The sequence below is a fragment of the Rosa chinensis genome, chromosome 1 (assembly GCF_002994745.2).
Source record: "Rosa chinensis cultivar Old Blush chromosome 1, RchiOBHm-V2, whole genome shotgun sequence".
In the NCBI taxonomy this organism is placed as follows: domain Eukaryota; kingdom Viridiplantae; phylum Streptophyta; class Magnoliopsida; order Rosales; family Rosaceae; genus Rosa; species Rosa chinensis.
Window position 1 is genome coordinate 50921151 of NC_037088.1, and position 25835 is coordinate 50946985.

The 25835-nt window shown below is 36.9% G+C and overlaps 1 protein-coding gene and 2 long non-coding RNA genes across 3 annotated transcripts; 2 read left to right on the forward strand and 1 right to left on the reverse strand.

Annotated features, from left to right (window-relative positions):
* The first annotated feature begins 450 nt into the window (after positions 1–450).
* LOC112181916 lies at positions 451–1886 on the forward strand. Its single transcript, XR_002929190.2, has 4 exons — positions 451–465; positions 565–725; positions 971–1321; positions 1478–1886. It is a non-coding gene; the product is annotated as an uncharacterized LOC112181916 (long non-coding RNA).
* Positions 1887–2273: 387 nt separating this feature from the next.
* On the reverse strand, positions 2274–6146 carry LOC112181915 (mitochondrial adenine nucleotide transporter ADNT1). Its single transcript, XM_024320329.2, has 8 exons — positions 5739–6146; positions 5218–5266; positions 4939–5102; positions 4691–4728; positions 4244–4356; positions 3927–4040; positions 3260–3604; positions 2274–2662 (listed from the first exon to the last, which is right to left on the reverse strand). The coding sequence occupies exons 1-8, from the start codon at positions 5897–5899 to the stop codon at positions 2579–2581; spliced, it is 1068 nt and encodes a 355-aa protein (XP_024176097.1). The 5' UTR covers positions 5900–6146; the 3' UTR covers positions 2274–2578.
* Positions 6147–24874: 18728 nt separating this feature from the next.
* LOC112191614 lies at positions 24875–25595 on the forward strand. The gene is made up of 3 exons (XR_002933024.2): positions 24875–25049; positions 25120–25186; positions 25310–25595. It is a non-coding gene; the product is annotated as an uncharacterized LOC112191614 (long non-coding RNA).
* Positions 25596–25835: the final 240 nt, after the last annotated feature.

The window sequence follows — 25835 nt, forward strand, 5'->3', positions numbered from 1 at the left end:
ATGAATTTGAACGGAGCAAATTAGTAGCTTGACTTTTCTTTTTATTGGAAAATATCTTGATTTGACTTATTAATGATCAACCGTTTTCATAATGAACCCAAAAAGCAAAAATCATGCATTGTTGACGATTTTTTGGGCCGGTCAATTAACACAACTGAAATCAACCTACATGCTTAATAATATATTCTTGCAATGCAAGATAACTTTTGCATCATGGGTGTAATGCAAGTCTTCGGAAGAAAACATTTGACTCGTTTATTAGATTAGTCGTTCTATTTTTCACATGTAGTAGATTAGAAAATTTTGAAAGTAAACTTTCATGAAAAGTTTTCGACTAATTTTTTAACAAAAGTTTATACAATTTTAGTAAATTTTACTGTTGGCCATCCAATAAAACTTTTCTGGCTCAAACCCCACTTAAATGAATTCGACTCAGAGAAAAAATATCTAAGACCTGGATTCACGGTAAGCCTTAATTTGACAGTCTATTTGTGACATTTTTCTTTTTGGTCAGTTCTGATTGTGACTAATTACCCCATACAATCTGTTCTTTCATGTGACAAGTCAATGTTATTCATTATATAAGCCACCTCAAGCTGAAAATAGAAACACAGGTTAATCTGCGGTTGTAGAACCTCAGGCCCTCTGGCCGGAATTGTTCATCGATTCAGGCGTGTTTACGAACAAAAACTAGTCCTTTCTTGTTCAGTTGGCGATATCATCTGGTGAGTGCTCAATCTCATTTCTTGTTCATCTATGGAGAAGATTTAAGCCCTCTTTCATAATCTCTGAAACGGACCTAGTTTATATCTCTGTTGTCGTTCCTATCAACGCTCTTCTTATATAAAGGAAGAATCCCAAGCAAAGGGACTCTTGAGAAGAGACTGATTTGGACTCTATTTCGTGTACTTTCTGCAAAAGTCTGCAGAGTACTAATTCTCTTGCTTCTGATTCCAATCTTCCATTGCAGAACACATACATAAAGGTTTTGCATTAGTAAAATGGCAGAACCTGATCGAGTACCGGACAACGAAGTTGGTCAGGTGCGGCAAGAAACAGAAGAGAGAGAGGATGAAGGACATACAACATCTGAATTGCCAGACACACAGGCCACAGCTGAGTTGAACCTCCTCATTGTGTTTCTTTCGTTATCTTCCTCTAGAAATTCAGAAGAAAGCTTAGAGTTTGCAAAGAAAGAACAAGAAAGACAGAAAAGTGAAGCTAAAGCTAAGATCAAGAGACTACAAAAACGGATAGACGAGGCCAAGCCAGTTCGGAGACTAACAACTCAAAAGTTCAAAACAACAGTAATCGATTCGAGGTTAGTATCTCAACAGATATTTAATAGACCAATTTTTCTATGAATTATAGCAAACAAGTAAGATTAAAAAGTTTCATACAATGAACCAAGCAAAATTATGTTCTTTTTTTATCAGAAATTTGATAGAACAGAACTGTACTCATATGTGATGTCCAGGCATGGCCGAAAAATGTGAAGAAAAATGGCATTCAAGGAGGAAATGGATTGCAGGATTGCAAAAGTTGTTATACGGAAGTTTCAAATTTCTCTACACTTTTGACAGTTGATGCTACGGCTAAGAGCAGCCTCTCTCATGATCCTGGGATTGTCTCAGGCTTCAAGTGCTTTCATGGATGATGTTTGAGGAGTTATGATCGAGGAGCAGAAGATCGAAAATTAGCCTCCAGATGGCTAGTTTTTCTTGGTGTTGCTTTTTGCTTTAGGCCCAGACCCTTTGGGCCTCGCTGTAACCCAAAAATACACTTTCATATACAATTTTTCTCGTTTCACTGTATTAGTGATAATCAGTCAAAGAAGGCAAACACATGTACAGCCTTAAAATCCTCTCAAATAAATACTATAATTATCTGTTCTATTTGTCGTGCAACAGATCCATTTCGGGTGTCAACATGCCTAGAAGAACAGAAGCATTACATTTTAAAAAGGAAATTGGTAAGATATCAAATTCTCACACAAAGTTACATGCAGCGACTCCAAACATAACTACCATTCAGAGTCCAAGGAGATTTGCAAATTGAATTACGAAGAAATCAGACTTGTAGTGCATGTCCGTGTTAGTTCTACCATTTAAGATCACGTTATTGCGTATTTCAGTTACTTTCCCGTGTAGGAAAGGTTATCTCATGTTCCATGTCCAATTAGTCAATCAATCCATCAAAAGTCGATAAGCAAATCCATGTACTCCAGAGATATGAGAAGGGATGGGAGAGAGAGGAGAGAAGACAGTAGTCCATTCAGTAAAATGTCACAGCATGTAAAAATGCTTTCTTATCACTCACTTTATGGAAGACATGCAAATGCATGTGTCGCATTGTCAAACACTTATTTGCCACAGCTTATAAATGGGAAGCCCAAACCTACATCACGTTCATAAGGAAATACAGGATGGGAAACAAGGGAAAGCAATCTATGGACAAAGGCTCAGACACGCTTCTAACTTGAAAAGTGAAGAAGTTACCCCTAGTTTACCAGATCCCTACCCCCTGACCTACAAAAATAGCCACTCTCACAGATAATTATCATGGAGCTGCCACAACTTCAGTCAGATATCCTGATCTCAACTCCTAAAATGTCCTTCACCATCTCGTACGTCACAAATGCAATTGCAATGGATGGGACAACCTGAAAGATTGCAGCAGATGAAACTACGTTAATATTTCAGGCAAAGGCATGTTCTTCACTGATAAAGAGCTTGTCTATGGATGAATATATCTTTGATATTTATTAACAAGCTTACTAATCATTGCACATCCCGAAACCAATCCCAACATGCTTCTCTCTTCTTCTTTTTGGTGCAAATGTATATAAGTTTAAACCACATGTTGATTGATGAAACCATGAAATAATGACCCAATGCAGGAACCAACAACGAATGCCATGGCATAAAAGACCAAGTTGGGTTCTAGGCTTCCAGGCTTCCAGCTATCATTACGATTTTATAACAGTTCATAGTTCACATCAAAGGGTTCAGCACCCAGCAAAGCATCTAGCACCTATGCCCCCAGATATTATGTTCAAACATGTTTCGTTATAATACTAGTAAGATGTCTTATAATAATCTGATTTCCCACAAGCATGCCTATACATCACATGTTTACAGTTTACCCCCTTTACCAAGGCTCAGAAAATTGTTCGTAGAGACATACCTGAAGACCTCAAATAATGGTTCAACCTACACTCATCTATAGATGTATCATGATATAGAAGATTTAAACTGACCTTAACAGAATTGGGAACCAAACCCTTGTACAATGCACCAAAGCCCTCGTGTCGAACAGTTTTCCTAAATGCATCAACCATGCCAGTATATTCAAGTGGTGCCTTGCTTCTCCCCTCACCAGCGACAACGGAAGCAGCATGACTCCAACCCACCATCTGCATTCTTCGACGGATGACATCAAGTGGGTAAGCAACAGTCTGCCCGACAGTTCCAGCAGCGGCCCCACAAGCCAATCGTGTTGTCACGCTCAAATCTGTATCTTGGACAAGTCCAAATGGTCTACTTTTAATTAACCAATCCTTTAGGGATTCATACACAGCAAAGTTGAGTCCAACATACGGAACCTACAAGAAAGATGAGGATTAAGGTCCCATGTTTTTCAATGTGGCATGCATTGACACAAATTGCTAAGACAGCTATAATCTAGAAATAGGTGACATTAAATTTCCATACAAAACTAATCCAACCTCAAATAAACACAAAACACGGGACCAATGAGTAGTTCCTTATATAAATAAAATAAAAGAGCTATGCTATGCTAGATGGGTTGTAAGAATCTGAGAATGACCCTACTGCGAAATAAATATAACTCTTTGCTTTTGTTTTTACTTTTACTTCTTATGTAATCAATAAGTGAAACTAGATTTATCGACAAAAGAAACTCACAACTCCAATTACGGAAGGAAGCCAGCCCTTGTACAAAGCACGTGGACCCTCCTCCCGAAGCACAGTTGATAGAGCATGGAACATTCCTCTATACTGATAGGGAGACGACTCTGTCTGCAAAAGAAGATGAACAACATATAAATCCTTCCAGACCACATATCCAAGACAATCTCTTTGTTAATAACTTGTAATATTATTTTCTAGAATTGTTATAGAAATAATCATACTGTTGATGGCCGAGAGAGGTGGAAAAATATAATTGACTTGGAAACAACGGTTCTTCAAAATAAAAGAAGCACATGGAGTAAAATAAGTACCTGTACGGTAATCCTTCCCCGTACCATGTCCATTGGGTAAGTTGCGGACATAGCAATAATTCCAGCACATGCTCCAGCTCCAAGTCGTAGAAGAGGAGTGAGCTGAGCATCTTCTGCAGAAAAATAGCCAGAAAAAGAGATTCAGATAACCTGGTTGATGCATTGACTTCCATCTGTGTATCTTCTCTGAGTAGGGGGCAATAAAGATTATGTCACTTCCCCCCAGTGATGTCATATCAGTTATATGGTTTCTTTCTCCATTAATAGTGTGATTATGTGGATGTTTACAAGACCTGTACCGGACATTTTACTGACATGACATGGGCATACACCAACCCAAACTGAGTCAAATTATTAGAGGAATGCAAAATCCCCAAAGAATGCCATTGATGACTAATGATTCTACCACAAGGAAAAAGAAGGCGAAAAATGAAAGGATGGACTTACCGTTGCCAGTTTTCTCCCGATACATCCACAATATTCCCCTGTCAAAAAGATAATGAGGAGCATCAAGCAGAAGGCAAGAGGGGGGGCATAATATACTAAGGCACAAGGCATTATAGTGCTTTCAAATTTGGGAAATAACATAAGATTGATGACCAAATAAGAATGGAGAAAAAAGCCAACAAGAGAAATTGAAGAAAATAATGGAAACCAAAAAAACAATGTGAGATTAATCCGTTTTATAAACATACTTAGAAGCTTGCTCGTAGCTGAAGAATTTGACAGCCGAGTTGGGGACAATCCGAGCACAATTGGTACCATTTCCTTTAAAAAGTCCACGGAAACCCTCACTTCTCCAGATATATTTCAGGCCTTGTACTGTTCCACTGTATTTTATGTTATGGGGATTTTGGACCTGAACAAGTTATGATATTTCAGGAATATGGTATATCATTGAGTGTTAGTGTGTGAATACTGCTGCATCCTTAAACAACTGAAACACAATATTCACAATCAGTAAAAATATGAACCTGGAGCAATATTTTCATTCGTTCCAATGGCGCAACAGCTGTTCGAGACCTGCATGGATACTGAAACGCTTCAGTACTGGAAATGGTAAGCATGGCAACAGAACCGAGAAATCAATATATCATGAATAACTTTATCCTGCTAATATCAATGAGCAAATCCCAGTACGGCGGTTTCTTTCATCTTACTACAATCTAATGCATTCCGGACGTTTCATATTTAGCACAAGAATTAGAAATGAAACACTTTACAACAACCTAATCAAATCACATGCAAATGCTTTCAAACACGATTTAATATTCTGATTTCTTCCTTATTCTTCTTCAATAATCAATCAAATTAATCGACTCCTTCCGAAACACAATAAGATTCAATTTTTCTAATTCGAATCATTTCCATGAATTCAAAATACAGAATCAATTGCTCATTAAACGCATTGAAAACAAAAGAACAGCGACAAAATTAGCTTCATTTCCACAGAAACAAACACAGAGCAAAAAGCCAGAGAAAACGAGAAACTCACACTCCCCCGGCGACTCCGCCGGCGACGAGAGACTTGCAGACGCTGAGAACGGCGAGGCTGGGAGCCTTCACGACGCCCTCTCTCGCCAGCTTAGCCTCCTCAGCCAGATTCACGATCGTCGAGACCGCCGTTTCGCTCCGTTTCACATCCTCCGAAGCCATTTCCGACAGATCAAACCGAAACCGAATGAGATGACTACACTCGCCGCAACCCTAGGCGGTTGCCGGAGCACTTGATCCCTAGCTTCTCCGCCGGCGCCAATCGAAACCGGCACAGTTTCCCAAAACGAAGTCGTTTTACGGGAAGGCGAGCCCTCTGCGCTCTCTCAGGTCTTAGTGTGAAGAAGAGTGGTGACGGCTTTAGGTGTGGAGCTGAAAGCGAGCGATTAGTTTTTTGGTTTCTGACGCCGTTTGTTTATTTTGGATGGGAATATATTATTTATTTATTTTATTTAGTGAGAGAGAGAAGGCTGTGTGGTGGTGGTAGTTGCTTTACACGTGATAGGTGAGGCAGGGTTTTGGTGGTGCATGGACCATCGGAAATAGATGGGATTGTCCTCTTTCGTCTTTTTAAGGAAGTAGGGTTGGTCCAATAACTCTCCCAAATGAAATGTGATCCAGTCATTTTTGTCATTTATATTTAATTTTGTTTCTAAATTCATATTATCCAAAAAAAAGTATGATATCGAGTTTGTGGAGTGCAGTTTTTTGTGATTTTCTTTATGAAAATTAGAAATTTAATTATACTGTTTGGTATGATAACAAGTGACACAAAAAAGATTAAAAAAATATCACAAAAGACATAATGCTTATTTTCTAGTTTATGAAAATTTATTTATAATTTATAAGATGAACACTTGTTATGTGTGAAGACATAGTTTCAACACTGGTATTAAGTTGCACGATGTAAAAGTACACGTCATGTTGGATCCTATGTTTTTTATTTTGGGATGAGAAGAAAAAATTTACTTGCTAATTAACTAATTATCTTGTTGATTGAATTTTTGTTGTGGTTATTTTTAAAATAATTCGTTGAACAATTAATGTTAATCTCTGTCGTGTTATTAGACGCTTTTATTTCTGAATGAATCTTCAGTATTGATCTATTTATCAAACATTTTTCTTAACGATAACATATCATCACTTGGACTCCGACTAGAAGATGAGTGAGAGTAAATGAATATATGTTTGTCTTAGCAGGACCATATTATCTGTGGACAAGGATTCTTTAGTGGATTTACAAGTTGAGCAAAATAAAAGAAAACCCGTGGCCAACAGATTTGAGGGATCTTTGTTTGTTAACATGAGGGTTCGTGCGTTTGCGGTGCAGTGATTAGTCTAGCAAAACTGGGATACACTGCATAAGGGTGCGTGTGTGATTCTATTGACGCCTTCCCCCTCAAATAAAAAAAAAACTTGTGAATTTACAAAAATGGCTAAAGTGGAAAGGTGTCACAGAAAGAGATAGGGCATCTAATACGATCTTACGATTGACAGCAGCAGATTATAACACTCTGCACACGTGGCAGAGCGGAGCAGGACTAATCCCTTTTTTTCCCCATCTCCTTTGTCCTTAACGGAAACCTAACATCTAGAATCTGACGACGTTGAGAACAGACGTAGCACGCCATCATTGGCGGGCTACAGCTGGGCCCCATCTTGAACTAACATTTCGTCAGACTAACTGCACGTGCGGCCATCCGTGTTTCATCTCTACTACTCGATCTCTTGGATCGTCTGTTGGGTCCAATTGTCCATATTTATGAGGCCCAAATCTCATTTTCATTGTTCGGCCCAAAAAGGTTGTACAAAACCGAAAATAGGTTTATCCACGAATGTTGGTTATGGTTTTTCAATACGGATCCATGTCGGTTCGGTATCAATTCCGACCGAAATAGCACCCGTGCCAACAGGGGCGGATCTAAACTGTGGGCTATATGAGCTCAAGGCTAGACAGTTTTTTGGGCAAAAAACAACCAAGTAAAAAAAAAAAAAAATAGGGAGGTAAAGCCGCGTTCTCACTCAGCCACAGGTTCGAGACGTCGACTGCTTCGAGTTCTCTCCTCCCTTCGCCTCCTCAGTCCTCGCCTATTTTTCACTCATCGGAAATATCAAAGTATCAGACCCTCCGCGGCCGGCGGCTCAGCCTTTTCTTCTCCAATCTCCACCTCTCCTTTACGCCAATTTCGTATCTTGTTCGATTTTCTTAATGTGGGTTCATTGGGTATATTCCATTTCACCGGGTATCTTGTTCGATTTGCAGATTTGCAGAGATTCTTGACTTCTTGCAGAGTTGCAGACTGGAATGACCAAGTGATTGGCTGATTGCCTGGGTTTCTAGAAGAGTTCTGGCCCTCCATGGCTACATGAATTGTGAGTTGGGATTTTGAGTTTTGGGTATAAGTTGATGATTTGGATTGTTGGATTTGTTTTGGAATTAGGGGATATCAGTCTTGGCCTTTTGGGTTTGTTTCACTCAGCTTAGTCAGCTACTTGGCTATCTCTTTTAAATCTGTCTTGCTTATGTATGGTGTTTGTGTAGATAATGAGGCTGAACTATAGAAAGAAGGGGAGCTATTTGATATTATGAGGCTAACTAATGCAGCGTTTTCGGACTTAATTGACTGTTGTTGACTTGTTGAGTGTTGATGCCCTTTCCATCTGGTTAGTGTTACTAACTTTATATTCTTTAGCCTGTTTTATACACATAATTAGACATTAAAGTCTGTTGCAAGTTAGTAACTAATAGTAATGTATAATTAGTTGTAGTTGTGTAATGTCTGAAATGTACATATATATATATATATGTAATTCTAATGGTGGTATCTATATAATATTATAGGTAAAAGTACTAATGACAGATTACCGGAAACCCAAGAGATACAAAAATCTTTTGTCATGGTTTACAAGTCGTACTCCATCAAGTGATAGTGTCAATGAGATTAGAAGTGGGTGTGGTAGTGAGAGTATAAATGTGACTGAGAATTCTGTTAATGATGTCCCTTTAAACCCTTCTCCATCTATTCCACTAGAAGAGTGTCGTAATGAAAGAATTGAAAGAGAAGAAAGTTTTGATGCAACTTCTCTTGAATGTGATCCAGGAATACGACTTCTAATATGCAAGTACCCTTTGAATAAGCATGATAATATTCGAAGAGCTTGTGTGGCTTTAGGACAGTATCAACCCCACTTAAGTAGTTACCAATTATCATTTAACAGAGGTCAAGGTCGAAAATTTAATCCTAAGTGGTTCAAAGAATGGTCGTGGCTTGAGTATTCCGAAGAGTTGGACAAAACATTTTACTTCCCTTGTTTCTTGTTTGATAGTTATCTATCCCATCATCCAGCATTTACTGAGCATGGGTTTCAAGGTTGGAAGAATGTTATGTCGAAAACTCTGGCATTGTTTATCACATGGGAGGCATAAGTTCCCCACATCATATTGCCATGCACAAGTGGGAGTCACTAAGAAACCCATCCCATCTAAGCATATTGAAAGAGTGATTAGCACACAATCATCAAAAGAAGTAGCAGATAACCAACTCCGGCTTATTACTACTATAGAGAGTATAAGGTTGTTGGCACATCAAGGATGTGCTTTTAGAGGCCATGATGAATCAATTAATTCATCCAATTGTGGCAATTTCAATGTGGTTGTGAATTCCTTAGGAAGAATAAGTATAGATGTTCTCAAAGTCTTACAAAATGCTCCTGGAAATGCCAAGTATATTACTCCAGGAATTCAAAATCAAATTGTAAATATACTTGGTAACAAAGTTAGAACCAAGATTCGGGAGGAAGTGGGAGATGCCAAATTTTGTATCCTTGTTGATGAAGCGGTTAATGTATCTAATAGGGAACAAATGGCTATTATTCTTCGATTTGTTGATTGTGATGGGTTTGTTAGAGAACGGTTTTTCAAAGTGCTTAGTGTGGCAGACACTTGTTCTCAAACTCTAAAAGATGAGAGATCCAAAATCCTTACTCAATATGATCTTTAAGTAGAAAATATTCGTGGGCAATGATATGATGGTGCTAGCAACATGCGGGGTGAATTTAATGGTTTACAAGCTTTGTTTCGTGAAGAGTCTCCATATGCATATTATGTTCATTGCTTTGCTCATCGCTTACAATTAACTTTAAATGCTGCAGCTAAAGGAGTGCATAATATTTGGGAATTCTTTTCAACTATAAATTTGATTGTAAATTTTGTTTATTCTTCTGCAAAAAGACATTCAGCTCTGAGAGTTATCAAAGAAGAAGAAATTACAGATTTAGTGGCTGCTGGAGGACCTGAGATAGGTAAAGGTGCTAATCAGACTTGTACTTTGCAACGAGCAGGGGCTACTCGTTGGGGTTTGTACTTACATGAGCATTTGCAAGTATAATTAGCTATAATGAGCCACGCTCATGATACCGCCAGCGGTACCAACTACCGCCAACTATGTGACATACGGAAACACAGCCAAGCTACCGCCTGAGCCCCAACTCACCCCCAGATCACCGCTGACGCGCCGCCACTCGTCGCGCCAAGATAGCATCAGAAGCTCCAAAAGCTAGGAACTGAAGCACATCAGTCCCACATCGAAAACATGGAAGAGTTCGGCCTCTTCCCCACCTATAAAAGGCTCTCTCCTCTCTCCTCATTAATTACGCATTTACTACTTACCTACTGTTATTCTGTCAACATAAATACATTGACTAACTTAGGCATCGGAGAACCTCTGACGCCGCTTTGTATTTCATTTGACAGATAGCGGAAGCTCGAAGAACATTACAAGTAGCGGTCCACCCATCGGACCAGCGTTAACAAAGACTTGGGCTACCGTACCACTCAATCTTAAACACTAACAGGGTTCACATCTTCGCTCTATTTCAAGTCTGATTAAGTTATTTGAAGCTACCCGAACAACTCTTGCAGATTTGGTTGCAAATTGACCAAATAAAGTATAAGGATAAGCAAAGAGTGTAGGTAAGGCAATGAAGCGTTTTGATTTTGTGTTTTGCTTGCTTGTGATTAATGATGTCATGAAGATTACTGATTTTCTTTGTCAGTCATTGCAAAAAAAAGCCATAGACATCTTGAATGCTCACAATTTTCTTTCAATAACAAAATCAAAACTTCAAGATATGAGAGAAGATGGTTGGGATGATTTCATTATAAGGGTTGAATTATTTTGTTATGAGTATGATATTATTATGCTATATATTTCTGCTCCTTGCAAGAAAGGTACAAGGGCTTGTGAGCAAAATATTACAAATGAGCATAATTATCGGGTCAATATACTTAATGCTGTGATAGACTTTCAGTTGGCAGAGTTGGATAGTAGATTTTACAGATAATCCGTTAGAGCTCCTTATTCTTAGTGCTACATTTGATCCACGTGATAATTTTCGATCATTTAAATGTGAAGATGTCTGCAGTCTTGCTTTGAGGTTTTATCCTCAAGATTTTACATCATATGATATGCTTGCTCTAGATATGGAGTGTAGGTTTTTTCTAGCAGATATTCAAAATGATCTAAGATTTGCCAAGACAACTACTGTGCCTGATTTGTGTTGGCGGTTAGTTGAATCAAGAAAGTCAGCATTCTTTCCTATGATTTATAGATTGATTTGTCTTGTGCTGACTCTACCAGTTTCTACAACAACAATAGAGAGAGCATTTTCATCTATGAACATCATAAAAAACAAACTTCAAAATAAGATGGAAAATGAGTTTCTTGATGATTTGGTTTTCTACATCGAAAAAGAATTTGCTGATAGCATTGATAATGATTCTATGATTGCTGAGTTTGAAGTGAGTGGGTCTCGGAGGGTACGATTTAGTTAGTTTATTGTTGTTTTACAACAAATGTATGCTTGTAGTTTTTAATTTACGGAGTTTGGTTTTATGTCCTCTCCGTTGTATGTTTTGATTGAAAATAATAAAGGCGTGAGGATGAGCCTCCCACTAAGTTCCAAACCTCCCAAAAAAAAAAAAAATTAGTGTACTTCTAATTAGCCTAAAAAACTCTCGGATCTTGGATCCGCCACTGCGTGCCAATCCAATACCAGTACTGATCTGGGCTTCACAATGAAATCAAATAGCGATCAGTGGAGTTGATCCAACCCCTTATAAATTCATAGACAATTGCCTCTTTTTTTCATATAGGATCTATATACTCAACAATTACGACTCTATCGACAAAATTTAACTTTTACTATCACAAACATAATATGAGCAGAAGTTTCTAGCATATCACAATGGAATCTCAGCTTTCTTTTATTATTTCCAAGCGAACATGACATAAAATTTTCCTGTTAAGCTAGGTAATCATGATAGTCGACTTTGACTCATGTTTATTCGAAGAGTATAAGGTTTTTCTGTCTCATTTTTCATCTCTCATTCAGCCATTTCTTGACTAGAAAGTAGAAATACAATCATACATGGATATGAAGGATCAATGCCGTAGATGTTGGGTTAGAATATCTTTCATATTCAAAACCTAGAAGCCAATCAAAGTTGAATAACTTGGAGAAACAATGACATTGTTGTTGGTATACCTCATGATAATTGAATTGATATCTAGGTAGGCTTTTATATACTAGTCTTTACCCACTTCGTTTCTCAAAAAAAAAAAAAATTAAATAAATAAAATGAAAAAATTACACACTTCGTTCTTCAACTCTCTCTCTATACATTTCCCAGAATCATCAACATTCATGAATCATTCCCTAGTCAAAAAAAAAAAAACATTCATGAATCATTCCAATGTTTGTCTCGTATGATGAAGAGCTCAATCATATCATTCGGTTCATATAACCTTTTCTGGGCCAGATCGTACGATGTTGCTTGAACTTTTTACCAATAAACTAGTTGGAAAATCAGATCAAAAATCAAACTCGTCTTTTTCTCTTTCGAGTACGATCGGCCCCGCAGTGGTGGACTTTAGAACACGGAATCTATACTATTATCATCATATAATCGAATCAGGATCCGACAGCATAATTTGCAATATTTGTACTACTTTCAAGTTTCAATTGTATAACAATGACTGCAAGATTAGAGATGAGGGTGCCATGAATTCCTCTTTCATTTGTTTCTGATGAGCTAATTATACTCATGGGCTTTGCCGGTGGAAGATGAACACTAATTGTTGCCTTGTAGAGATCGACCATAAACAATGACTACAACTTAACTCACCTCTTTCAGTTTCTTCTATTTTGGTCTGAATACCACGAACACTTGTACACTAGTTCTCACTTCCTAAGCAAGTCTCAAATGTTATTGCGATTTTCTTTGGTGTCTGAATGATTTAATATGAGAACAAAAATGTAATATTTTCTTAAGAAGTTACGTTATTTAGTTCACATATGACATTTTTCAACATCCCGTTCATCATCTGTGTAGAAAATCGAAACCACATGTTCTAGAATTTAGTGGTTACGGGAAGCTGCGAATGAGGACTTGGTGCATTTCTGAACACACATGAATAGTAGATTCGTTCGGCTCAAAGAGGATTCACTCATTAAAACAATGAAAATTCTTTTATGCATTGACGGTGTAAATGACCAAACACTTATAAAATGATTTCAACCTTTAATATTAGTAATAAAAAAAATTTAATAACCAAAAAGTGTATTTAATGTAATACAGCCGTTCATTCATGTTCGTGCAGTTGTGCTCTGAATTCTCAAGTGTCCTAAATAAAATTGTTGATTTTTAAGTGTTCTTATAATCTAACACTTACAAGATGATCTCAATTCTTAATATATATATATATATATATATTTATATATAATCAATCTTTTTTTAATAACAAAAAAATGTATTTAATGTAATTCAACCGTTCATTCATGTTAGTGCAAATGCACGTCTATGCTCTGAATTCCCCCCTCTTGAAACAAGTGTCCAAAATAAAAATGTTGGTTTTTTTTTTTTTTTAATAAAGGTCTTGTGTGGCTGCCCTCAAGCCTTGATTAATGAAACTGTTGAATACAAGGGGGGACATTGAGCCTAAACCCCTTATTACAATAAGCAACTAGAGTATGTCCCGAAATGATATCAGGAATCTCTACAAAATACTTGTATCCTGGCGAGCACCAACTAGCAAAGAGTGTTCTACTGCCTACTTCATTGTTTTGACTTAGCGGTGACATAACGGAAAGATAACTCGATATGTAACCTGATTACAACGTAGCATAATTACCAATTGCACAGCTTTCCTACTATGTTGTCGCCTGAAGATAAATCCAACGTAGCATATATATATATATATATATATATATATATATATATATATATATATATAAGGACGGTTCTGAAGAGGAAGTCCGCAACTCAGAAAAAATGCGGACGTCCCTCTTCCGGCATCGAGAAAGCGGCGATGGCTGCGCTGCGGTTGCCAGATGAACCCTCTAGACATCCCAGACCAGTTTACAATCGGATGGACTCGCCGGCTACCACTTTCCAGTCGACCTTGATTGGACTACCACTTTGCAGTCGACCACGCTGCCCAGACCTCCGATCTCTATCTCTTTTGCCTTCATCTTCATTGCAAACTGGTCTGGGATGCCGTTGGCCTCCGTCTGGCAAGAGGCGCACCGCGGTCGGAGCTTGATCGTGGAGAAATCCCTGACGTCCGCACTTTTTCTGGGTTGCGGACGTCCTCTTCAGAACCTCTTTTATATATATATACAGTCCGGCTACGGTGCGGACATCCGTACCATGCAGATGGTACGGATTTCCCGTTTTCCCCCACTTTCCGATCACATTTTCACATCTTAACCGTTAGTTTTTAGGTCCTAATGTATAGATCACCTCTGCAAAATTTCAGCCAATTTGGTGATCATTAAGGCATTCAAAACTGCAAATTACAACAATGTACACGAACGGTTCCGGTTCTATAGATTCGGTTCGTTCGTGTAAATTACAGTTTTGGATGTCTTAACGATCACCAAATTGACTGAAATTTTGTAGAGATGATCTATACATTAGGACCTAAAAACTGAACGGTTAAGATCAAAATATGTGATTGGAAAGTGGCTGAAAACCGAAAATCCGTACCGAAATTTCGGTAGTACGGACCTCCGCACCTGAGAAAAATCCTATATATATATATATATATATATATATATGAAGCTGCTTTGCAAACAAACAAACACATGCTTAGTTTGGGATTGTTGTACTGTGAGAGGAAGCACTTCCGAGCTTGCTGTGAGAAGAAACAGCTGAGTGTTTGGTAAACTGTTTTTAAAAGTGTTGTGAGAACAAAAAGCAATTTCTAAGTGTTTGGTAAGTTGCAAGACAAAAGTGCTTTGGCTGGGTATAATTACCAAAATGGTCATACATGTTAATGCACTAGGCACATTACTCATCTCATCATCTCCTTTTTGTACTGTACTATTAAAATCAAACCAAGCAACAACCTTGTTAATTAACTCAAGGGCTTGTGAGACATTCTTCCCATGAACTCTGCAATTTATATTTTGCCATAAAAACCTAGCAATCACTGCAAACCATTCTAGCTCCCAATCTTTAGCAACAGTTGCAACATGATTAAAAAGCTCCATGAAATTTCGTTATTTCCATACTTTGCAGACATCCACCAAGAAGTATTTTTCCACACATCAGTAGTTACTTTACAGTCCCACAAACAATGAATAGCAATCTCTTCCCTGAAACCACAACTCCCACAACTTTTACTAGACCCAATCTTTCGATAGAACAAGACATGTGAGCCCCAGAAAATTTATCAAGCTTAATTGAGATAATTTGATAATTATTTATTTACGATCTCGAAAATTATTAATGGTGCTCGGAAATATTTTTCAGAATTTTTCACTGAGAGAAATTCTTGATTTAAGGATTTGAGAATAACATACATGACACAATGAGTCAGTGAGAATTTGCGGAGAATTTTTCGGATACCCGAGCTAATTTTTATGAATTTTGGAAGTTTTGGGGATTAAAGAAATTATTAAGGGAAAATAGAAAATCAAGAGGAGCGATCTAAGCCTTTCACTTTCTCCACCGACTGATCTTGGCCGTTAGATGTTGTTTAAAAGGGGATGGACCATATCAGATCAATCTAGAAGGCTCAGGAAGGGATCAGAGCCTCTGACCCACGACGCGACCCGACTACCCGAAAATGAGATCCGGCGAGAACTCCTCCGTCCGGCCATATCCTGGCGGCGCACCACCGGCGTTCGACTCCTCTTCTCAGAGCTGACACGTCTATGGTGATGGATTGTCCATGCAAGGACCTGAGAGAGATTCGAAACTTGGAAGCTTGAAGCTTTTCCGGTGACTCCAGTCACCGTTGTCGTTGCTTGAGGTATAGAAATTGATCTTCTCTTCACGCTCTACACGATAGTACACCTAATTTTCGATTTCACATGAGTTATGATCGAATGGCATTTTTGGTTGTTTTGGGTGCCGATGGAGCTCACGGTGCACGGTAGTTTTCTGGGCTTCGTGGTTTAATTTCGACGTTGATGATCATCCTAGAGCAAGAAACCAGGCTTGGTAGCGCTCAATTTCAGAATCTATGTAATGGAGTGCAAACCTGAGTGGAATTGGAGGGTAGTAGGGTGTTGGCTTCGAAGTTAGAAAACATCATGTTCAGTGATCGTGTTCAAAGCTACACACAGTAGCAATAATCATTATTAACACAAGTAAAGGTAAATTTCATTCTCATACTCCATGTGTATTGAGACTGTTTTGCTCGGTGCAGAAATGGAATGGGTTGTGGATGTATGCTTATTGTTGGCTCTGTTGTATTTCGATCGATTAGAAAAGGACGAGCATAAAATAGGTAGTTTGCTTAACTTCATTAAATCTTCCGTGTTTTCAGCCGTGTTCCTCAAAAACCATTTTCAGAAGCTACTAAAAGTAGCTTCTGATTTCCTGCTGCCCAGAGAAGCGCTTCCGCCCAAAAGAAACAATTTTGAGGTTTACCAAACAACTTCACTTTCCTCCAGAAGCGCTTTTGCACCAAAACGTAAACAATTTTGCGTCAGGTGGGTTATAATCTCAATTTCTATTTTCCTTTAAGAGAGGTTTTATCTGCTTGATAAATAAGAGAAAAGTACCCTAGGGCGACTAACAATGAAACCCTAAGGCCCATGGATAAAAACGAAAACAACCCAAAATTAACTAAGAAAACCAAAAACGGGTAAAATAGAAAAATGCAGTTTTGAGGCCCTAAACGACCCCGAAAGCCCGAAAAAGGTCACACGTCGTGGCATAGCAACGAGTTTGATTTCTGGCGCGATTCCCTTTCCGGAAAGCTAAAGTGCGTCCCAATCGGACTCCGGAGACCCATTTCACGTCTACTAGTCACTTTTCGGTTTCCACCTTTAGCACGATCCAATTGTTCTTGAAATTGGACCGCCATCTGTTCTACATCAAAAAGCAGGTTCCAAAAGCAATCCCAAACTAAGCCATAATCACTGGGGCCCCAACCCCCACTAGCCCTCACCTGCATCCGCCAGTGGTTGACCCATGGAGTACATGCCATGAATGATTTCAAAATTCAATTATAAAAGAACGTCTAAAACTATAATGCGTCATATGATCACAAATGAAAACAGACTAATAAAATCTAAAACTACTGGTAAGCACATATTTCTTCTTTCTCCCTTCTCTTATGATAGATTTGTTTTACATTTGAAGCCGAGAGGTATAGTTTGGATAATAATTGTCATTTTCAACTGTTATGATCCAAAGCCTCATTTCTGAGTGCAGCTCCTGCTCAAACTTTATTCACCTTATCTCATACATTTTCAATTCTCATACATTTTTAATTTGGCCGGACTTAGATTGTTGCTTACAATTCTACGACTCAAAAATAAAAAATAAGATAAAACGTTACTCACAATTGATATCTTCACCGAACAAACAAAACAAAGTCCCGTAAAAAAAACAAATAAAACAATGAAACTTTTGAAAACACATAAGACACACACACAGAAATACATATATTTTGCAAGAAAATAAAGTAGATATCAATGAGTATATTTTAAAAATCAATACAAACAGAGATATATTTGCAAACTATGGCCTTTTTTTTTTTTTTTTTTTTTTTTTTTTTCTTTTTTCAGAGATACTGCACATACTGACAAAGGAAGAAACTAGGGACAAACTTACCTTGATTCATCAGATATTCGAATCTAAGAGAAACTTAGAAAGAGAAGTTTTGGAGAAGTCTCTCACTTGCCCCCTTTCTGGTACAATTACAAAAAAGTTACAAATTAAAATTACAAAAAAGAAAAAATAATAACAAAACAATTAACAATTTCCATTGTCTTCCCATTCCTCAAGGTAGGCATGAATTGAATCGCAAACCTCATAATGATCAATAGAAAGAGCACTTCAGATAAGCTACCCATGTACATTCATGCAAACCTCGTAAATGATCGATAGAAAGAGCACTTCAGATAAGCTACCCATGTACCGTCTTACTTTGGTAACCTATTACCTTGTTTCAATCATGCCAAATATAGAAAAAAAAAAAAAAAAAAAAGTAAATGCCAAGGCTCCTCACCTATTCGTTAATGATCTCTCATCTGACGACTAAGTTTAGCAAGTCTATTGGGTGATTAAGATTAATGAAAAGGATTTGGATCAATAATGACAAAAAATTTCTTTTTCTGTGAGATAACAAATCAATCGTTGATTTGACGGGCATGGATTATTATGAGAATGACAATAGTAATCTATCAACTAAACTGTTACATTGATGATGTTAAATGTACCAGGAAAAAGTCCAGATAAGCGCAGGTGCCTGCACACATATACTAGGTCACGATCAACATTTGCAATAATTATTATCTTGAGGACTGACTTTATTAGAACTAGTCAATCTCAAAACAAGTGGAAAAGCAAGTTAGTTAACCGAAGATCACAAAATGTTCGTGATACAAGGCAAAATTAGTAAGTTAGAGTTAACTTTCATGTGGAATAAGAATAATCATTTCGAAGGTGACTTTGCAAGGCTAAGAGAACAATAGACTTTAACTTGGATTCAGAACACGAAAGAATAGTTATTTAGAAAAGGTTCACTTTCACATAATGTGTTGCGTTAGGCGACTCTTCAGTAAAACTTATATAGATCAGCTTACGTTGGATTACTCGTCGAGAAATTTTCTTTCAAATCAACTATAAATGGTTTTATACAATAAATTTTATAAAAAGGGACAAGTTTAGGAAACGTTAGGTTACCTTTTGCCTTCACTTTCTCCTCTGATACTTTTTCCTACATCGAATTTCTTCCATAACTCGTGATCGCTTAATGAATAATGAAGTGTTTTGTATATATGCATATACACATTTTCATAACTAGACGGGTTTTCAATTTTCAGTGAAAGTTTGTAAATAAAATAAAGGACTAGAGATCAAAACAGAAAATCTTATTAGAAATAATCAGGGTGTTTCGTGCAAGGGTTTTATGCAGAATATTGGTTATGGGGAAGTCTTGCAAGCTAAAGCTTGGGGCCTTGTGACTGGCCTTCGAATTGTGGTTGACATGCAAATTAAGCATATGGATGTGGAATTTGATTTTGCTATTCTCATAAATCTTATTCAAAGTAATGATATTGATTTACACCCTTTAGGGACCATGATATTGAACTGTAGATTCTTGATGAATCATTTTAAGTCCAGCTCCATCAAGCATATTCATCGAGAAAGAAATATGGTGGCAGACATCTTAGTTAAACATAGTTTAGACAATGATTTAGGAGTTTGCAGACTAGACACAAACCCTCCCTTTGTTAATTAAGTTTTGATGGATGATATTGATGGCCTAGAGGCTTAGGACTGTTGTAATAGTTTCCCTTTCCTTTTTCTGAGCTTTAATGCCTCTATGTAACCAAAAAAAAAATTAATAATAATCTTTTCCTTTCAAAAAAAATCTATAAATTAATAACTTAGAGACCAAGAAAATTCTATTAATATAGTGAATATTAAATAATAGATAAATTAGTAACTTATTAATGTATCAAAGTATTCTATATTTTCTTAAATATTGTTGTATTTTGTTTAATGTGCTATGTTGACTGACGAACAGATAATTGAGAGCATCATGGGAAATGATCAAGATGTTGAAGTTAAAGATGATAGTTCTACTATGGAGCTTGTTTCGCAAAAGGAAGCTCTCAAAACAGTGATGACATTGAATAATTTTTTGTTGTATCGTGAGAAAATCACACAAGAACTTCTTACTATGTTAAGAAGAAAAAAAAAAAAAGATCTAATGTGACATCAATTTCAAGAAGAAACAAACAGCGATTGAGTCATTATTCACAAATGTCACATAGTCGAATCATAAACACTATGTATCAAGAAATTATTACATAGAGGCTATTTGATTTTATTAAAATGTATTATCTTATAAACTTAGCAAATTATTAATTGGTTTAGCACGTTGTCTCCAAATCGGGACTTGTCAAAAATATTATTTAATTGAGGTTAAATAACAGCTTAAACATTATCGATATCACAGCACGTAGCACCACCATCGACTGGAATCGCAGCATACATGTCGCGGTTGAATCGCCGCCCATGAGAACAAGCAGACCAGTCACATCGAGACACCAGTTCTGCAGCGCTTGTCAAGGTTTCGGATTGAAGTCGGGCCGCCGCGAAGGAGCCGGCAGCCACCAAGCGGGATGGAGTTTAAGGTCACCGTCGAGAGCCAGCAGCGACCATATGAAACCTGAAAGAAAGCCACCAGCCCAAGAGGGCGGTCTAACCATTGACGTATCAGAAACATCATGGTCATCACCACCAAATCCTGACAGATTTAGATGAGGAAGTACGAGAAATCGACGATCAAGGGCCATGGGGAGAAAAAAGACATCCTAAAACAGATTGATTGGAGCCGCTGCGATCCTCGCCGCCACACAGAGGCAACGCTAAAAGTAATGCAAGAGAATGCACCACTGGAGAGAAAATAGAATTTCTCTGACGATTTTATATTATTTAGACACGAGGTGACATGTACTTAAGATTGTTCCAATAACTTTAAAGTTAATTTATTATTAATAAATCAAATAAGCAATGAAATGGGGTCAAATAAATTAAAAGGTCTGGTCTTGTGCTCAACTTTAACCTAATAAATGTTAGAAAAATAGAAAAAGTAAGGTTTTAAGAAGAAACTTTCTTCTTAAATCGTGACTCTCAGTAAATTATTTTTTAATCTCATATCACCTGACCTTTTCTCAATGACATGTCATGTTAACTTGTAGTTGTTCTTGTGCCTAACAACAACCTATGAGCTGTATCCCCATTCTGGGTTCAATGATTAGGAACAAGAACCATAAACATGCCGGTAGCGACAAGACCATATATGATATATGACAATTTCTGCCTAAGATCTAAAAGATAATTTAAAATAGAGGCAATGGATAAATTTTTTTTTTACTTTTACTTTTATTTTTATTTTTTGTGTTGGTATATACAAGTCACTTTCTAAAAATGCTTTGAAATAAAAAAGTGATACATAGTAAAGCCAAAATTTAGATGATCAACCCAAAAACCTAAACATGATAATATAACTTAAAAAATCGTTTGTGTCGGCAGGTTTTTTTTTTTTTTTTTTGGGTGGGGAGGGTGGGCACTGGGGCGGTTCTAGTTTTCGAGACAAGCGTCTGCTAATTAAAGTGAAAATTTTCCCAGAGAAAATTATTGGTGGGGATCAATTGTTCTTACAAAAGTGGGATACCATGTTTTTTTTATGACAAGTGGGATACAATTTATCTAGATCCTTTGGTGGATTTCAAACCACATCACTAAAGTACATGATTGAGTGCTTGTTTCTAACCATAATTAAGTGTGAAGTAATGTACAACTTAATTATGATTAGTCTACGTACCAGTGGGTGATTAAAATATGTAAATCAATTACGTAAGTGTAGCTAGAGGAAAATGTCCGGCGTGATAAATCAAACTTATGATCTAAGATATAGGTGAAATTCAGTTTACTATTTAAATGTTATACTGAAAAACTTGTCAGTTCCTAATATTTTGATTTCGTTACCAACACTCTTTCTTATCAATTTGATCAGTTTAGCCTCATTCATTAGTTTTGATTACTAAGTGATGATATCGCTTGATAGGATCCATATTTTTTTAAATATGACGTCCGATGACTTAGGATTGAATAATGATAAATGGGTCTCAAACCAAAGTAAAACCCTCAAAATTGCCAATTGGATCCAAATTGGATATTCCAAGTCATCATCACGTCATAAAAAATGTGGGTTATACTTCAACCACTTAAGTGTCGTCAAAATTGATGGATTGGACTATACTGATCTGGATTGACATAATGTTCGATGTAAAATTCAAGATAGTGAAGTGAATTTAGTCATAATGTGTAAAAAAGAGAAAGAAAGGTTTCAAATAATTAGAATACCGACATGGGGCTGTCACAAACCCTCTGATGATCAAATCATATGAAATTCAATAAGTAATAAGCTTAGAATATGGTATTGTAGGTTACCTCTTTATGGCATAGATAAAGGTTTATATGTAGTTAAATCAGAGATCTTTAAAGGTTAAGTAAACTTATTAGGATTATGTTATTTTTTTTAGAAGCATTCCACTATGTTCTATTTTAAATCCGAATTAGGTTCGAGTCATAAATTTACTCACTGAATTCAGAACTGAGATTTTAGAGATTTTTAGAGATTCGAACTCAATTCCAAGTTGCTCAATAATTCCTTATTCCCAAAAGCAAGGCTAGAAAGTGCTAAATGATTTTGTACAAAGAACGCTTGCTTCAATATTCATATATTACAATGAGCGTTGTCTGATTATCGTTAGTTCCTTTTCATTGAATAAAGAAAAACAAAAATCAGGATCGAAAGAAGGAAGTTGTTCTGAACACAGAACATAATTTTCCCTAATCAAGGGAAAGGTGTACCCAAATAATTGACCCTACCACACGGGGCCGACTCACGTCAATAACCTCAGCAAACTTTTCTCGGAGATGATCATAAAAGCAAGTGTCACTTGCACTGTTGCGCAAGACAAAACTATCAACCCACTTTCCAAAACTCACCAATAAAACTCGGGTTTGGCTATCATGCCTAAACCATCCATACTGGAATATCAAATATTCAATCAAGAAAGCTGCAACCTGTATCGCTAAAAGTAACTTCTCTTATCCATACACTTTGTTAGTGGCTTCAAACTGGAGTTTTGGTCCATGTAGAAAACACTTGCAATGCTTTATTCTTTTTGTTTTTGGAAGTTTGCCGCAAATACCATGTTTTCCACGCGAACTTTCGTTTTGTGTAGGGAAAAGTATCACCGGCTAAAATCGAAGCTCGAATATCTTGTTTTAGGGTTAAGCCAAGGCCGTCGATATCCAGGGATCCATCTGAGAGTTGCAGCCATTAAGCTAAAAAACAATGCATGTTTTTCATGCGAGTATATTTATAAACACACACCGATACTTATAGATAGATATACCAGTGTAGGATACCGATACTTTTTTTTATGGGTCTCTGTAGAAGTTGATCGATCAGGAACTCAGAAAGTAGTGAACTACAGGATCCAAATGTCACGTACCATAAAGTTTCTTTCTGCACGGGTTTAAAACTTTAAATTAAATTGAAGGGAGAATAGTCACTTTGGTCACTCAACTATGACTCATTCGACACTTTAGTCACTCAAGTTTCAAATATATCACTTTTGCCACTCAAGTATTACACTGTCATTCACAAAAGTCACTTTGTTGTGAGAAAAAATGCCCCTTGGGTGACTTTTGTGAATGACAGTGTAATACTTGAGTGACCAAAATGATATATTTGAAATTTGAGTGACCAAACCAAAGTGTCGAATGAGTCATAGTTGAGTGACTATTTTTGAAATTCTTCTTAAATTGAAATACGGCTGAGTTACTTCATTGTTCGTTTCACGTGGATGCAATTCATTGGAAGTCAGATGGTACCTCTTTTCCTTACTTGAAAATAATTGAAGTGATGAAGTCTTTTCCTAATTATATTCATATATAAAAAACAACATTAAAATACAGGTGATGGGTCTTGATCAGATCTGTCACTGAATTGATATATGATACGACTTTAATTAAGAAACTATTGGAAGTTAAGAGGAATTGTCTTTTGGTTAACTATCAGTCTATCACATACCTGTCATACTTGCGATGAATTAGGGTTTGGAAGATGGAAATGACTCGTATTTGGTCTTGTTAATATAATGCGGCACATGAATGTATTTAATATCGAGACTTGCGAAAATTCTATTATGGACCATGGTCATGGTTAAATTGGAGGCGTGCTGTTCACGCGCGGTTTTTTGGTGAGTGAAGTAGATATTGAATCTGACGCCGTGCACTACTAGAAAAATTAGCCAATGCACACAGATGAAGTCCACACAGATATTCACAAAGGGTAGAAATCTGTGTGAGAAACACTACAATACATACAGATGTCTGTGTGAAAACTATATTCACACAATCATCGGTGTGAAAAAAATTCTAAAAGTGGGACCGCAAAAATTCACACAGATATCCGTGTGAAATTAAAATTGACACACAAAAATTTGTGTGAATTGTATTTCAAAATAAAACTAAAACAAATTAAATACATAAAATTTAATAAATATATTTGATTTCACACAGATATCTGTGTAAATTTTTTTTTTCTTGCAAATTTCAGTATTTCCTCATTATCTCATAATTGAACACCTCTCTCTCTCTCTCTCTTTGGGGAATTTTTTTCCCGCAAATTTCAATATTCCTCATTATTTAACTTCAATTTATCAACTTCCTAACTTCTTTTGAATTTTTGAATTTGATTGTTTTTCTCTTTAAAGCATGAGTGGATAGAGTTTAGGTTTTTTATTTTTTATTTGTATGATTGAGTTTAGGTTGGTATATATTATTTGATAAAGAGCTTCATACTTCCTTCTTATCGTTTACTGCTTAGGTTGGTATATATTATCGTTTACTAGTGGCTAAGAAGGGGCTGTAAATAATTGTTGCCAAAGAGGGAAATATCTCTCTGGCTCCTTCAAATTATGCAAAATAGAAACTCAAAAACTGGGTTGCAGACTATCAAATGCACTTCCAGTCCCTATTTCTATTTCTTCTCTTTTCACTCCAATCACCTATTCCCAGTCTCCCTCTCTCTCCCAACCCCTCCTTTCTCAACCCCCACCGCCAGACTCCTCATCTCGTCCGTCACCACCGCAAGTAGGAGTTATGAGAAGAAGAAAAAAGGAGAACTGATGGAAAATGCTCAGATCTATCTCTCCCTCAGTTAACCTCATATATGAACTCGTGATGCCAAATCCCCAGGTAACATGGGTTTCAATTTTCTCTCTTTAATAACTCTTGTAGATCTGCCTGATATTGTTGGTTGTTATAGGATCTTTCAAACCCAGCAGAAAATTGAGCCAAGAAGTTTCGATATTTCTCAACAAATTAAACACACTGTAAGTCTCTCTTTCTCCATCTCTCCCCAATTTACAGTATTGTGATTGCCTTCCTAGATTTTCTGCACTTCTTACTACTTCTCTGATCCAAATTTGTTATTTTTCCCGATTTGGTGCCTGCAGAAGAATCCGTAACAGATCGAAATCGAACCCACTCACTTCGGTTCTGCTTCTAGATTTGGTCAATTTCCTGCTTTTTGGGTACTAGATTTCCGGTCTCGGAAACTTGTATATCAACTCATGCATTACAAACCTACGAGTATATCTGTTTTGCTTCTTCTGTGAGATTAGTGTTTGAATCGGACGAGTTGGCTCTGCCCCATGGATTTGGTGGTATTAAGGAATTCAAATGGACCGGAGATTTGGTTGTATTGGTGGCAGGAGATGTAGTGGTATTGGGAATTGAAAGGACAATAAATTGAGGGACCAAAAAATAAATATGTAACTGTAAATAATTTAATAAAATTCAATCAAATATATTATATTTGGTACACACGGATCTTTTCGGTCATGGGATATAATTGATGGAGTTGTGATTTAAGTGGGACTCATTAAATGCATTCACATGAATTTAAAAAATATGTGTGTAAGTAGTATTAGCAACGCTAGTAATACGTATAGATTTTTTATCCGTCGTTGTACCGTGTGT